Source organism: Bison bison, unplaced genomic scaffold (genome assembly GCF_000754665.1).
Source record: "Bison bison bison isolate TAMUID 2011002044 unplaced genomic scaffold, Bison_UMD1.0 scf7180017864379, whole genome shotgun sequence".
NCBI classification, from domain to species: domain Eukaryota; kingdom Metazoa; phylum Chordata; class Mammalia; order Artiodactyla; family Bovidae; genus Bison; species Bison bison.
The window spans coordinates 3,769,405-3,782,561 of NW_011494951.1; the positions used below are offsets into that span (position 1 = coordinate 3,769,405).

General features: G+C 44.8%; 1 protein-coding gene across 1 annotated transcript in view; it reads right to left on the bottom strand.

The window, feature by feature from the left end:
* Positions 1 to 13,157, bottom strand: part of SLC2A9 (solute carrier family 2 (facilitated glucose transporter), member 9) — a 52,829-nt gene that overhangs the window by 16,947 nt on the left and 22,725 nt on the right. Inside the window, exon 3 of the mRNA XM_010857266.1 lies at positions 10,587 to 10,747. Within this exon, the coding sequence (XP_010855568.1) occupies positions 10,587 to 10,747 (161 nt within the window). The remainder of the gene's footprint in view (positions 1 to 10,586; positions 10,748 to 13,157) is intronic.

Here is a 13,157-nt window from a genome sequence, read left to right on the forward strand (position 1 = left end):
CCAGGGAGACTCCTGAGGCTTGATCCCGCCTTTGCGTATGTCAAGCCTCCTTCCTCATGACCTTTGCCACGGGCGGAGCTCGCTCCCCACATATATGGAATTTAGAAAGATGGTAACAACAACCCTGTATGCGAGACAGCAAAAGAGACGCAGATGTATAAAACAGTCTTTTGGACTCTGTGGGAGTGGGAGCGGGGGATGATTTGGGAGAATGGCATTAAAACATGTATAATGTCATATAAGAAATGAATCGCCAGTCCAGGTTCGATGCAGGATACAGGAAGCTTGGGGCTGGTGCACTGGGATGACCCAGAGGGATGGTATGGGGAGGGAGGTGGGAGGGGGTTCAGGATGGGGAACAGGTGTACACCTGTGGCAGATGCATGTTGATGTATGGCAAAACCAATACAATACTGTAAAGTAAAAAAAATAATAATAAAAAAAATTTTTAAATAAAAAAATATATTTCAATAAATAGGACAAGGTAGATCTTACCTTTTAACTAGACTTACATTGTTTTTATTCATAACCTGTTACTTTGCAGATGTATGTTTTTAAAGTGTTAAGTAGATTTAATTTTTTGCAACCTTTGTGTTTTTTCTGGCATCTTCACTATCCCTCTAGGCAATAGCACCATAGCTAAAATTATACAGATATGTGACTTCTTCAAACTTGTTAATACATGTTGAATATTTTGCTGATAAAGCCAATCTTTAATAATATGAAATAGCTAACGCATGTGTACATGCTCAGTTGCTTCAGTCATGTCCAACTCTTTGCGACCCTATTGTAGCCCACCAGACCCCTCTGTCCACGGGATTCTCGAAGCAACAATACTGGAGTATGTTTCCATGCCCTTCTCCAGGGGATCTTCCCAATCCAGGGATCAAACCCGCATCATTTATGTCTCTTACATTGGTAGGCGGGTTCTTTACCACTAGTGCCACCTGGGAAGACGGAAATAGCTAATCGTATGTAACTAAAAAATTAAAGTGGAAAATTAAAAAAAAAAATCCATGAGTCAGAGGTCAGATAGGAAAATGAAAATCACTGTAGTTAGTTTAACCAATTTAATTGGTTAAATTAGTTAACCAATTTAACATTGGGAATTGGTTAAGCAAGTAGCAGGGCGTGGAGATGTCGAAAGGGGGACCTCTGAAGTGGGTGTGCTATCCTGTGCTGCTGATACCTTAGGGGCTTGGAAGGGAGCCCCCTCAGGGGGCTAAAATCTTCAGAAGTGGTCTCTGATCCAATGGGGTCATTCCATCTCATTAAAAGAAAGTGAAAGTGAAGGTTGCTCAGTCTGGTCCGACTCTTTGCAACCCCATGAACTGTATAGTCCATGGAATTCTCCAGGCCAGAATACTGGAGTGGGTAGCCTTTCCCTTCTCCAGGAGATCTTCCCATCTCAGGAATCGAACCCAGGTCTCCCGCATTGCAGGTGGATTCTTTGCCAACTGAGCTATGAGGGAAGCATCTCACTAAAGCCTCAACTCAAATGCAATCTCCTGACACCCTTTGATATGACTGCTTTCCCCAGTTGCACAGCCCATCCTCTCACCCTGTTCTAGCCTCTCCACAGCCCCAGTATTACAGGAAATTATCCTCCTGTTACTTGTTTTATGCTAGCTGTCCATCTTCCTGTACTAGAATGTAAGCACTAGGGGGCAGAGACTTTGTCTTGTCACTGGATCCCCAGCAAGTACACCAGTTCCCGACACAGGCAGGTGACCCATATATATTTGCTGCATAAATGAAGGAATGAATCTAGGAGTCAGGTCACGTGGACTCCACTTGCCCTACATGGCACAGCTCTGATCTGCCATGAATCTCACTTTAGCTCCCACATCTGTGGGCTGCAGAGCTGCTATTCTCCTGAACCCACCTCCAGTAATGTTCCTGCTTGGACAGCTCATACTAATTGAACAACTTTGGAAAGATTTCTTACTCTCTCAGTCTTGACTTGATTTACTCCCCTGTAAAATGAATATAATAACGTCTATCTTGTAAGGATTCTGTGAGAAAGATTTATGCAAAGTGCCTAGGATGTCACCTGGAACGTATTCAGAGACTCAATAAAGTAAAATAAACAAACAAACCATGATGATAGCTAACATTCAGAGAGTCCTTATGATGTGCCAGGCACTAAGTCCTTTACACTCATTGAAGACCCTGTAAGTTAGGTGATTTGCTACTGTATTTCCCACATGAAGAAACAGATCTAGAAACTAAGATTTGGCCAAGGTCACACAGGGCTTCCCTGATAGCTCAGTTGGTAAAGAATCGGCATACAATGCAGGAGACCCCTGTTTGATTCCTGGGTGGGGAAGATCCTCTGGAGAAGGAAATGCTACCCACTCCAGTATTCTTGGGCTTCCCTGGTAGCTCAGCTGGTAAAAAATCTGCCTGCAATGTGGGAGACCTGGGTTTGATTGCTGGGTTGGGAAGATCCTCTGGAGAAGGGAACAGCTACCCACTCTAGTATTCTGGCCTGGAGAATTCCATGGACTGTACAGTCCATGGATTCGCAGAGTTGGACATGACTGAGCAACTTTCACTTTCTTTCTTTCTTCAAGGTCACAAGCTATTCGGTGGGATATTTGGCATTCCAGAATCCAGAATACTAAGCTGTTTGCAATAGTGGCTACCACTTATACTCTCATTCACTCATTCTTTCAACAGTTTTTTTTTCATTCAGCTGACATGTATTCACTCAGCACATGTTTGAAGCTGGACTGGATGCTGAGCATCATTCTATGTTCTGGCACACAGCCATGAATGTGGCCCAGTCCCTGCTTTTATGCTTCTCTTAATAAACAAGTAAAATTAAAACATGTGGAGCATATCAGCTGGTAAGAAATGTTGTAGAGAACATGAGAGCGGGGGAGGGGGTGCAATTTTACACAGAGTGGCCAGAGAGGGCCTTGCCAAGAAGCTAACACCTGAGCACAGACTGAAGAAAGTGGGTGATTTGAAGAGCGAGAAGACGAGCTGTATGGACCCTGGGGAACAGCAATCATGGCAGAGAAGAGCCAGATGTAGACTGTTGCAGCAACATGAGTGAGGCCAGTGTGGCTGGAAGCAGAGGAGACCCAGAGAGCAAGTAGTAGAAGGTGAAAGGGGAGGGGACTGGAGCTTGTAAGGGGAGCTTGTAAGGGATCCGCAGGCCACCATGACAACTTGGGTTTCTATTTGAGTAAGAAGCGTAGCCTTTGAAGTTTCAAAGGAGAGGAGAGGCATGGCCTGATTTTAATAAAACCATTCCATCTTCTATTTTGACCATGGGATGCAGGGGTAAGTGTGGGGTCAGGGAGGCCAACAGGGAATATTGCATAGATCAGGCAAGTGCTCACAGGGATTTGGATCAGGATGGTGGAGGGAGTGAGCCATGGCTGGATCTTGGTGTGTTTTGCAGACAGAATTGATGGAATTTGTTGATAGTGATATTGTGATTTATAGTAACAAAAATATGCAGTCTTCATCCTGGTTTCCAGCTCACAGTGCTCAATACCCTTGGAATTTCCCAAGTGATAAGAACCATGGGGGCATCTTTTGTTATAATATTTCGTCACTAGACCTCATTTCCTAAAATCGATTCAGAGCCAGAACAATGAAATCAATGTTGTGTTATTCATAACAAGCCCACAAGTGAGCTGATGTCAGTGAGGTGACTTTTGGAAAAGAACTAAGGATAGGGTGGGTTGGTTGCCAGTGGAGCCAATCATGTGACTAGAATGTTGTAACTTACAATCCCATCCTGACCTCCAGAGAGAGAGGGGCTGGAGATTGAATTCAAACATCCATGGCCAATGACTTAAACAACTATGCCTATGTAATGAAGCTTCCATAAACCCCAAAAGGACAAGGTTTGGGCAGCTTCCAGGTTGATGACTGTGAATAGATTTGGGAAGAGTGGTACATTCAGAGAGCACGGAAGCTCCACCCATTCCCCATCCTTTGTCCCAGGTGTCTTTTCCATTGTCTGGTCCCAGTTATATCCTTCCATAATAAATCAGGGATCTACTAAGGAAAATGTTCCTGTAGGTTCTGTGAGCTGCTCTAACAATTAATAAAACCCTAAGAGGGGCATCCTCGGAAGCTCTGATTTATAGCCGGTGATTTTGGAAAGGAAATAAGGATGAGGGGATGGTTGTTGGTGGAGTCAACCATGTGATTAGAAGATTGAAACTTTCAATCCCATCCCGACCTACAGAGAGAGGAGAGGGGCTGGAGCCTGAGTTAGAAGCATAGTTGACAACCATGACTCGCTGTTAGCATCTGGAGTTGGAAGAGGGGAGGGGAAGTCTTGCGAGACTAAACCCTTAACTTGAAAGCCAAGGCAGGGGGTCTTTGGACCCTCCAGTCCAAAGCCAGATGGTCAGAAGCTCAGGTGACAACCTGGGCCTGGGACTGGTGTCTGAACTGGGAGAGGGGCAGTTTGGTGGGGCTGAGCCCTCGATATTGTAATCTGATACCATCCCTGGGTAGATAGTGTCAGAACGGAGTTGAATTATAGAACAGACAGCTGGTGTATGAAAAATGTCTTGATGATGTAGGGAATACCCCCACCCTGGCCACAGACATTGGAAACTGGTATTCAGAACCTAAAATATGGATGAGTTGGATAGAAGTGGAGAGAGGGAGAGGAGCCATGGATGCCTCCCAGGGCTTGGGTCTGAGCTCTTGCATTGGATAGAATGGTGCATTTTGTGCTACGCAGGGGATGTTAAAATCACATTCAAGTCTGACTTGAAACATTTACAAATTGGGCTGCACACCCTCTAAGCGAGTTTATCATATTAATGAACTCCTTCCCAAAATAACCCCCAGCATGACAATGTCCCAGCGAGAAGAGAAACCTTATTTGCAGATAATTCACAACGCTGACTCACTAGGGTTCAGAGACGGGGATTTTAATTATTGTTGTTACCATATTTTTCACAGGGATGAACATGCAACAGAACAAGAAGGACCAGCACCATGCTGTTTCTGAGAGCAGAACCCCAGTGCCCTCTGGGACCCCCAACTGCGTACAACTGGTTCCGTACTTTGAGCTTCTCCAGTGATGTAGAATCTTCCCAGAGCAGCCCAAATCATCAGCTCTTGACAGAAAGGGGTAAAGAGGAGTTTGGAGGCCATGTCCTTGAGAAATGGTCAAAGGGACTGGGGACATTCAGCCCAGATAAGAGAGGGTTCAGGGAAAGTGTGAGAGCTGCCTTCCACTATTCACCTTGATACACAGGACTATGATCAGGAGATACAGGGAGTATGATTTCAGTTTGGATTTGGAAAGTACTTTTCATTAAGCCCTAGTGAAATGGGGGAAATTGTGGAGATCCTGGCTCCTACCACTTACCCTTCCAGCAATTCTTTAGCTGCCCAGCCTATAAGCCAAGATGGGATCTAGCTTCTACCATGTCCATCTCTTCCTGCTTATCCAGCTTGAATTCCAGAGTCCATCATTTTAAACATTCATATACCCTCCACTCCTTGATCCACTCACTCTTCTCCTTCATTCTGTGTTTCTGAGATAACTCCAATCCTAGTTAGATCTCAGTCTATCTTGCACATGTATACAAAGTTCATCTTGGCTGGAAAAAAAAATACATTGAATTATGTTGCCTGGTCTCACTTGAAATTCATGACCAACCAACTCAAGTAGTCTTTAAGCCCCTACCAACCATTCTAGATTTTCCTGTTTTGATTAGTTTCCTGGTCTCCTGGGGGACTATTCCAAGCATCTTCTCTCTCTTTTAATCCCCTTGTTCTGTTCCTCAGCTGGTGACCTTGCTTTATAATCTACCAAGAAAGCAGAATCAATCTGAAGAGACGGTCCACATGTTCCTTCCATGTGATTTAACCTACCAGCATCTGTGCCCATAAGCTCTGCCTTCCTTCCTGTTTCTACGGATGAACAGTCTCCACTCTTACCTGAAACCAATCCCTCCAATGACCTACTAGTTCCCCACCCGCTCTAGGACCTGCTCAAGGTTATAGCTTCAGCAACTTTCACCCCTTTCTCCTGACTATCATTTTCCCCTCCTTGCTGGAACATCTCATTAATGTGCTGCTGCAGCTCCCATCTCAAAACAAAACACAAAAAATCCTCCTGATTCTACCTCTTCCTCCATCCACCACACCATTGTCTCTGCTCCTCTTTATGGTAAAACTCCTCAAAAAGATCCTTCAATAAAAAAATAAATAAATTTTAAAAAGTGGTCTGCACTCATTGTCTCCATTTCTTCTTGTTTCTTTCTCTCTTAAACCCACTCCCATGATTGTTTACTCCTTTGTACCCTTGACATGGCTCCTGCCAAGACAACCAGCCACCTCTGTGTTGCTCAATTCACCACCCAGAGCTCAGGCTGGTCTTCATTCCTTGGCTGTGTTGGACCTGGTTGATCACCACCTCCTCTCCCTCACGTTGTAGATCTCATTCAATGGTAAGACTGCTCCTACCTTGTTGGGTGATCCTTAACATCTTCCCAACACTCTGAATATTGGAGGGCTCCAGGCTCAGCTCTTGAACCTATTCCTTTGGTCTCTACCTTGTTGTTGTTCTTCAGTGGCTCAGTTGTGTCCCACTCTTTGCGAGTGGGTCACAACTCTTAGGGTCCCACTCTTTGCGAGTGGGTCACAACTCTTTGGGTCCCACTCTTTGTGACCCCATGGACTGCAACACATCATGCTTCCCTGTCCTTCACTGTCTCCTGGAGTTGGCTCAAACTCATGTCCATTGAGTCCATGATGCTATCTAATCATCTCATCCTCTGCCACCTGCTTCTCCTCTTGCCCTCAATCTTTCCCAGTGTCAGGGTCTTTTCCAATGAGTCAGCTCTTCTCATCAGGTGGCCAAAGTACTGGAGTTTCAGCTTCAGCATCAGTCCTTCCAAAGAATATTCAGTGTTGATTTCCTTTAGGATTGACTGGTTTGATCTCCTTGCTGTACAAGGGACTCTTAAGAGTCTTCTCCAACACCACAGTTCAAAAGCATCCATTTTTCGGTGCTCAGCCTTCTTTATGGTCCAGCTCTCACATCCATACATGACTACTGTCTAGCTTTGACTAGAGAGACCTTTGTCGGCAAAGTGATGCCTCTGCTTTTTAATATACTGTCTAGGTTTGTCATAGTTTTTCTTCCAAGGAGCAAGTGTCTTTTAATTTCATGACTGCAGTCACCATCCACAGTGATTTTGAAGCCCAAGAAAATGAAGTCTGGCACAGTTTCCATTTTCTTCCCCATCTATTTGCTGTGAAGTGATGGGACTGGATGCCATGATCTTATGTACCTCCTATGTAACCTTATCTCCTGGCTTCAAGTGCCACCTTTGTACTGAGGACATCTAGATTTACATCTGAGTTCTGGGCACTTCCGAGTGCTAGACTCACAAATCTCATTGTGCACTTGACATCTCCACTGGAAGGGCTAACAGACAATTCACACGTAGTATACCTAGAACTGAGTTTCCATTCTTCCTTTCCCCCGCCAAATCTTGTTTTTATCAAGGGTTTTCCTACCTCAAAAAGCAACTGCTCAATATTCTGTAATACCCTAAATAGGAAAAGAACTTGAAAAAGAATAGATACATGTGTAACTGAATCACTTTGCTGTACACCTGAAATTAACACAACATTGTTGATCAGCTATGCTCCAATATAAAATTAATTAAAAAAAAGCAATGCAGTCCTTGCTCCTTGTGATTCTTCAAGACAAAAATGTTAGCATTATTTTTATTTCTCTCTTAGTCCCACATAGTCCATGAGCAGGGCTTGTTTTCTCTATTCCCAAACTATTTCCAGAATGCAAACAATTCTCACTGTTTCTCACCGTGTCTCATGACAAACCTGGTGCAAAACGAATCACTTCACCTGGCTTGTGGCAGGATGTTCCTAACCAGCCTCCCTGAATCCACTGATAAGAGCAAGCCTTTCAAAATGTGAGTCAGATCACAAATACTCCAGTAATATCCCATCTTACTCTGAGTCAAAGCTGGAGTCCCAACCCTTCCCCACAGTGTCTTCCACTTCTGAACCCAGTGACCCCTCCTGCTTCATTTTCTACTCCTGGACTCAGCTCCAGCCATAATGACCTCCTGTCTTATCTTCAAAGGAACCAAGCCCGTTCTTCCCCCGGACCTTTGCACTTCCTGTTCCCTCTGCCTGGAGAGCTGTTACCCCAGGGACTTTGTCAGTTTTGTGCACCACCAAGTGCTTGGCACATAGCAAGCTCTCCATAAACATTTGCAAAATAAATGTATGGGCAAATAAAAAGCATGCAAGCAACAGAAGGATGGGCATTTGGGGGAGTTAACGGTAGAAAAAGTTCAAGCATTGAGCACTTTCCCTCCATCCTTTCATAAACCCAACAAAAGTTTATGGCTTGCCTACTGTGTTGGAGCTCCTGTGCCACATGCCGGGGCTCCTATACAGACACGGATCTTACACTGAGGAGCTCGCCTTTCAGGGGAGACAGAAATGAAACTAAATCTTTGTAACCCCAAATGCCAAGTGATATAACAGAGGGAAACACGAAGTCCTATGTAAGCTCAGAGGCCAGCATTGTTTCTGACAGATATGTGGTGGGCAGTGGGTGGACCTAGAGTAAAGGTTTGTTATGACTTTTAACTGTCACTTCCCAGTTCATGCACGTTTAATACCAAGTGGACTATGTCCTTAAAACCAACTGATGATGCGTAAACCACGTGTACTGGAGAAGCTCCATGCTTTGTGTTTGCTGACTCCTTCTGTTTGAGACTTTGGCCTCTAGGAGGTACCAGTCACAGCCCTCAGCTTTGCAACCTGCAGTATCTCTGCACATTGTCAAATGTCTCTAATGGGGTAGAATTGGCTCCTTTTGAAGAGTCTTGACAGTTTGCAAGCTCTCTCAGGGAAGTGAGATTCATGCCTGGGGCCTGTATGAGGACTGTGGGAAGAAGTTTGTGGTGGGGATGTTCAGTAGGAACCATATCTGTCTAAGGGGCTTAGGCCACTTTGCCCCTCCGTGGGCAGAGGCCACCTGTTCATGAAGCCAACATAGCAAGCAAGAGCTGAGAGGAGAGAACACAGATGCATTTTCTTATGACATCATAGGAGCTATTGGATTCAGCTGAATTATATTTCAGCCACATGAGCCAACCAATTCCCTCTAAGGCATAAGCCAGTCTGATATGTGTTCCTGCCATTTAAAAAGTGACTCGGGGAGTCCTGAGTGACAGGTTCAATCCCTGGGTTGGGAAGATCCCCTAGAGAAGGAAAGGCCACCCACTCAGGGATTCTGGCCTGGAGAATTCCATCTGGCTCTTTTGGTGCTTCCCTGGTGGCTCAGACGGCAAAGCGTCTGCCTGCAATTCGGGAGACCTAGGTTCGATCCCTGGGTCAGGAAGATCCCCTGGAGAAGGAAATGACAATCCACTCCAGTACTCTTGTCTGGAAAATTCCATGGACGGAGGAGCCTGGTGGGCTACAGTCCATGGGGTCACAGAGAGTCAGACACAACTGAGTGACTTCACTTTCTTTCTTTCACTTTACTATGTTTGGGTGACCCCCTACTATGTCAAGGTGATGATGAGAAAATAATATGGTAGATAATAATAGCTTCTCTGCAGTGAGCTAATGGGCCATTCTCCCCCATTAATTTTCTCTAGCCCTTACAGCAGGGTAGGACTCTTGTCTCTATTCCACAGATGAGAGACCTGAGGGTCAAATGTCAACACAGCCAGGAAGTAGAAGACTCATGATTCAAGTTCACATGTGAATGCTCTAAAGACTCTACTCTCTCCACTAAACACCTCAGCATCCCCCAGGAAGTTGCTATGAGCAAGGACACAGAGCAAATGTTTGGGGGAATTTATGGATAACGCAATCTTACACGAAAGAAGGCTTCACGTAGAAAATAAAAGACTGAAACACAGGGGTAGAGTGGATCTGATTGGAGAGGTTGATGTTGGGGAATTTCAACATGAAATTGATATTCACAGCAGCTGCCTTTGTATTGGGAAGAGTTTGACGTGGCCCAAATGTCTCTCAGTCAGGAGCCAGTAAGGAAATTATCATCCAGTCATACAATGGAAGACTGTTTAAGCAACTGATTTAAAAAAAAAAAAAAGCTCTGTAGATATCTCTGTGGAACAGTCTCTAAGACACTGTGCTGACTCTTGTCCAATTGCTCCCACACCTAGGTCCCTTTCCACTCTCCCCTCACCTCTCTGAGCCCTGAAGCTGGTCCTCCTGAGCTGCACCAATGAGACACCTGGGTTTTCAGGCTTCTGCTTGGGTTTGACCAATGAGAGGCGCCTATGCAGGCTGGAGGGCCAGCAGAAAGAACAGCCAGAATATTTCTTCCCAGCTCCTCCTTGTTTGGACAGTAGGGTCCTGACAAAGCCTGATGCCTCCACAGCCTCAGCGCCAGCCTGTCAACCCCTCACCCAGGGATTCAATTTTCCTTGGCTTTTCCTTACCCTATTTCTGCTTTGTGTCCTTCTGGCATTATAATCTCTCCAGCTGGACTGAGTGGAATTCTGTTGCCTCCTGCAATCCTGACTCTAATACAGACATAGTATGGCCAATACAGAGGGGCCCCCACTGACCTCCCAAGAAATTTTCCGATCACCTTCACCAGGAACGTCCCCACGAGTCCACCGATGGCGAATATGGACACGGTCACAGACCAGAGCAGGGTCAGAGTGTCCGAGTCTATGGGATGTCCGTGCCTTCTCTCCCACGACTCGTTGTAAAAGGCCTTGATGTACTGAAAACAAACAACAAACCATGTTATTCCTCCCAGCTGCTCGAAGCCCATTGTATATAAACAAAATGACTTTTATGGAACACTGGTTTCATACCAGGCATTTCGCTAAGCTCTGTTTGAGCTGTTTCACTGAATCCTTCTAACAAACCTTGTGGACAGACCTTATTTTCAAATCCTTTGGCAGGTAGGGAAACAGAGGCTCAGAGAGACAAACTGACTTGTTCAGCTGAGTGGCAAACCTGGGAATCAAATTCACATCTGACTGAACCAAGGAGAACCACACAACAGAATCACCTTGAAAATGTGTTTAAAATGTTCAAACCTAAATAAGGGAAAATATTTGCCACCTTGGGGTGGGTAAAGATTCAAGACACACACAGAAAAAAACCAGAAAAGAAAAACAAAATGCTCATTTGGATTTCATCAGACTTAAGAGTGTTCTGCTCTTCAGAAGGCATCATGAAAATTGGAAAGACAAACCATCAACTGAGCTAACATATTTGCAACCCATGTAGATACAAAGGATTTGTAGTCACAATATATAAAGAGTTCTAACAAATCAATAAGACAACACAAGTAGAAATGAGTCAAAGATTTGAACAGACTCCAAAACAAATTCAGCTGACCAGGAAGCTAATGACATAATGTTCCACATGTTTATTAACACAGAAATGTAAATTAAACTCACAATGAGGGCTTCTCTGGTGGCTCAGTGGTAAAGAATCCACCTGCCAATTCAAGAGACACAGTTCGATCCCTGGTGCAGGAGGATGCCACATGCCATGGAGCAACTAAGCCTACACACCACAACTATTGAGCCTGTAGAGCCCACATGCCACAGCCTGTGTGCCCTAGAGCTTGTGCTGGGCAATAAGAGAAGCCACTGCAGTGAGATGCCAGCCCATCACAATGAAGAGTTGCTCTAGCTCACTGCAACCCAAAGAAAAGCCTGCTGGGTAATGAAGACTCAGCACAGCCAAAAATAAACTTTAAAAATTATTTAAATAAACCACAATAAGATGCCCACTTCATGCTCACTAGACCCTGCCCCACCCCAACACACAACACTGCTGTCGATTCTGATTCAGTGGGTTTGGGATGGGACTGAGTGATTCTGACATACACTAAAGACTGAGGTCATGAACTGTGCTCCCCATGACAGTTCCATCTCCAAGAAGCTCATAGTTCCCCATAGGTACCCCATAAAGGCCCAGAGACCTCTCCAATAACAGCCAGTGTTATAGAATGGCAGAAAAAGCATAGGGTCTGGTTACACAGACCTGGGCTTGAATCCCAGCATGATGATTTGCTAATGATTTAAACCAGCTAAACCTGGGTTTCTTCATCTGCAAGATGGGAGTGATAACACTGATTGTCTCGGGCTGTCATGAAATCACCCAAGAACTTGAAGCAGCACCCAGTACCTGTATGGAGATCACCCAATCCCCAGGGAGATTAAAGATGAACAGGTCTGGTAAGGGTTCAGTAGTGACTAGCTGCGTGTACTCTGGTACACTGACGGTGGGAATTTAATTTGTACAGTCACCTTGGAAAACAGTTTAGCTTTACCTAGTCAAGTTGAAGATCCTAACCTAGAACCCAGCAAATCCATTTCTAGAAAATTCCTCTTACTTACCAAAGAGGATATTGGAGGTGGGGAGAGATAAATTAGGAGTTTGGAATTAACACATACATACCACCATACATAAAACAGATAAACAACAAGAACCTGCTGTAGAGCACAGGGAACTATTTTCAGTATCTTGTAATAACCTATAATGGAAAAGAATCTGAAAAAGAACATATATCTTCTCCCTGCAGAGATTCTGAGCCTGGCTTGCCAGCCCTCCCAGCCATCTTGGGAGCTGCTCACTATTTTTTTCAACGCCTTCTTTTTTAGCTTCAATCAGACAAACTTGCTGTTGTGTCTAACTCTTGAAACTCTACCAAAACACATAAGTAATTCCATTTCATACTCACGAGAACCCTGGCGGTTGACACCCCCATTTACAGAGGAGGGAGCCAAGAGTAAGGTAGTTATCCACATGGCTAGTAAGTGGTGGAGAATGATTTTTGCCAAGTCTGCCTGGCTTCAGAGCCTGCATACAACCACCCACCAGTGACTGCATGCATGATGAAGGTATGAGAGTGAAGCAGCTAAATCCAACAGGACATGTATTTATTTATTTTAAAACCATCATCACACCATTTTTGTTAAATATCAGACATCTTTATTATTGTTTATTTTTGGCTGTGCTGGGTCTTCATTGCTGCGTGGGCTTTTCTCTAGTTCTGGTGAACGGGGGCTACTCTCGAGTTGCGGTGCCTGAGTTTCTCATTGCCATGGCTTCTGTTGTTGGGCAGCCTGGGCACATGGGCTCCTGTAGATGTGACACATGGGCTCAGTAGT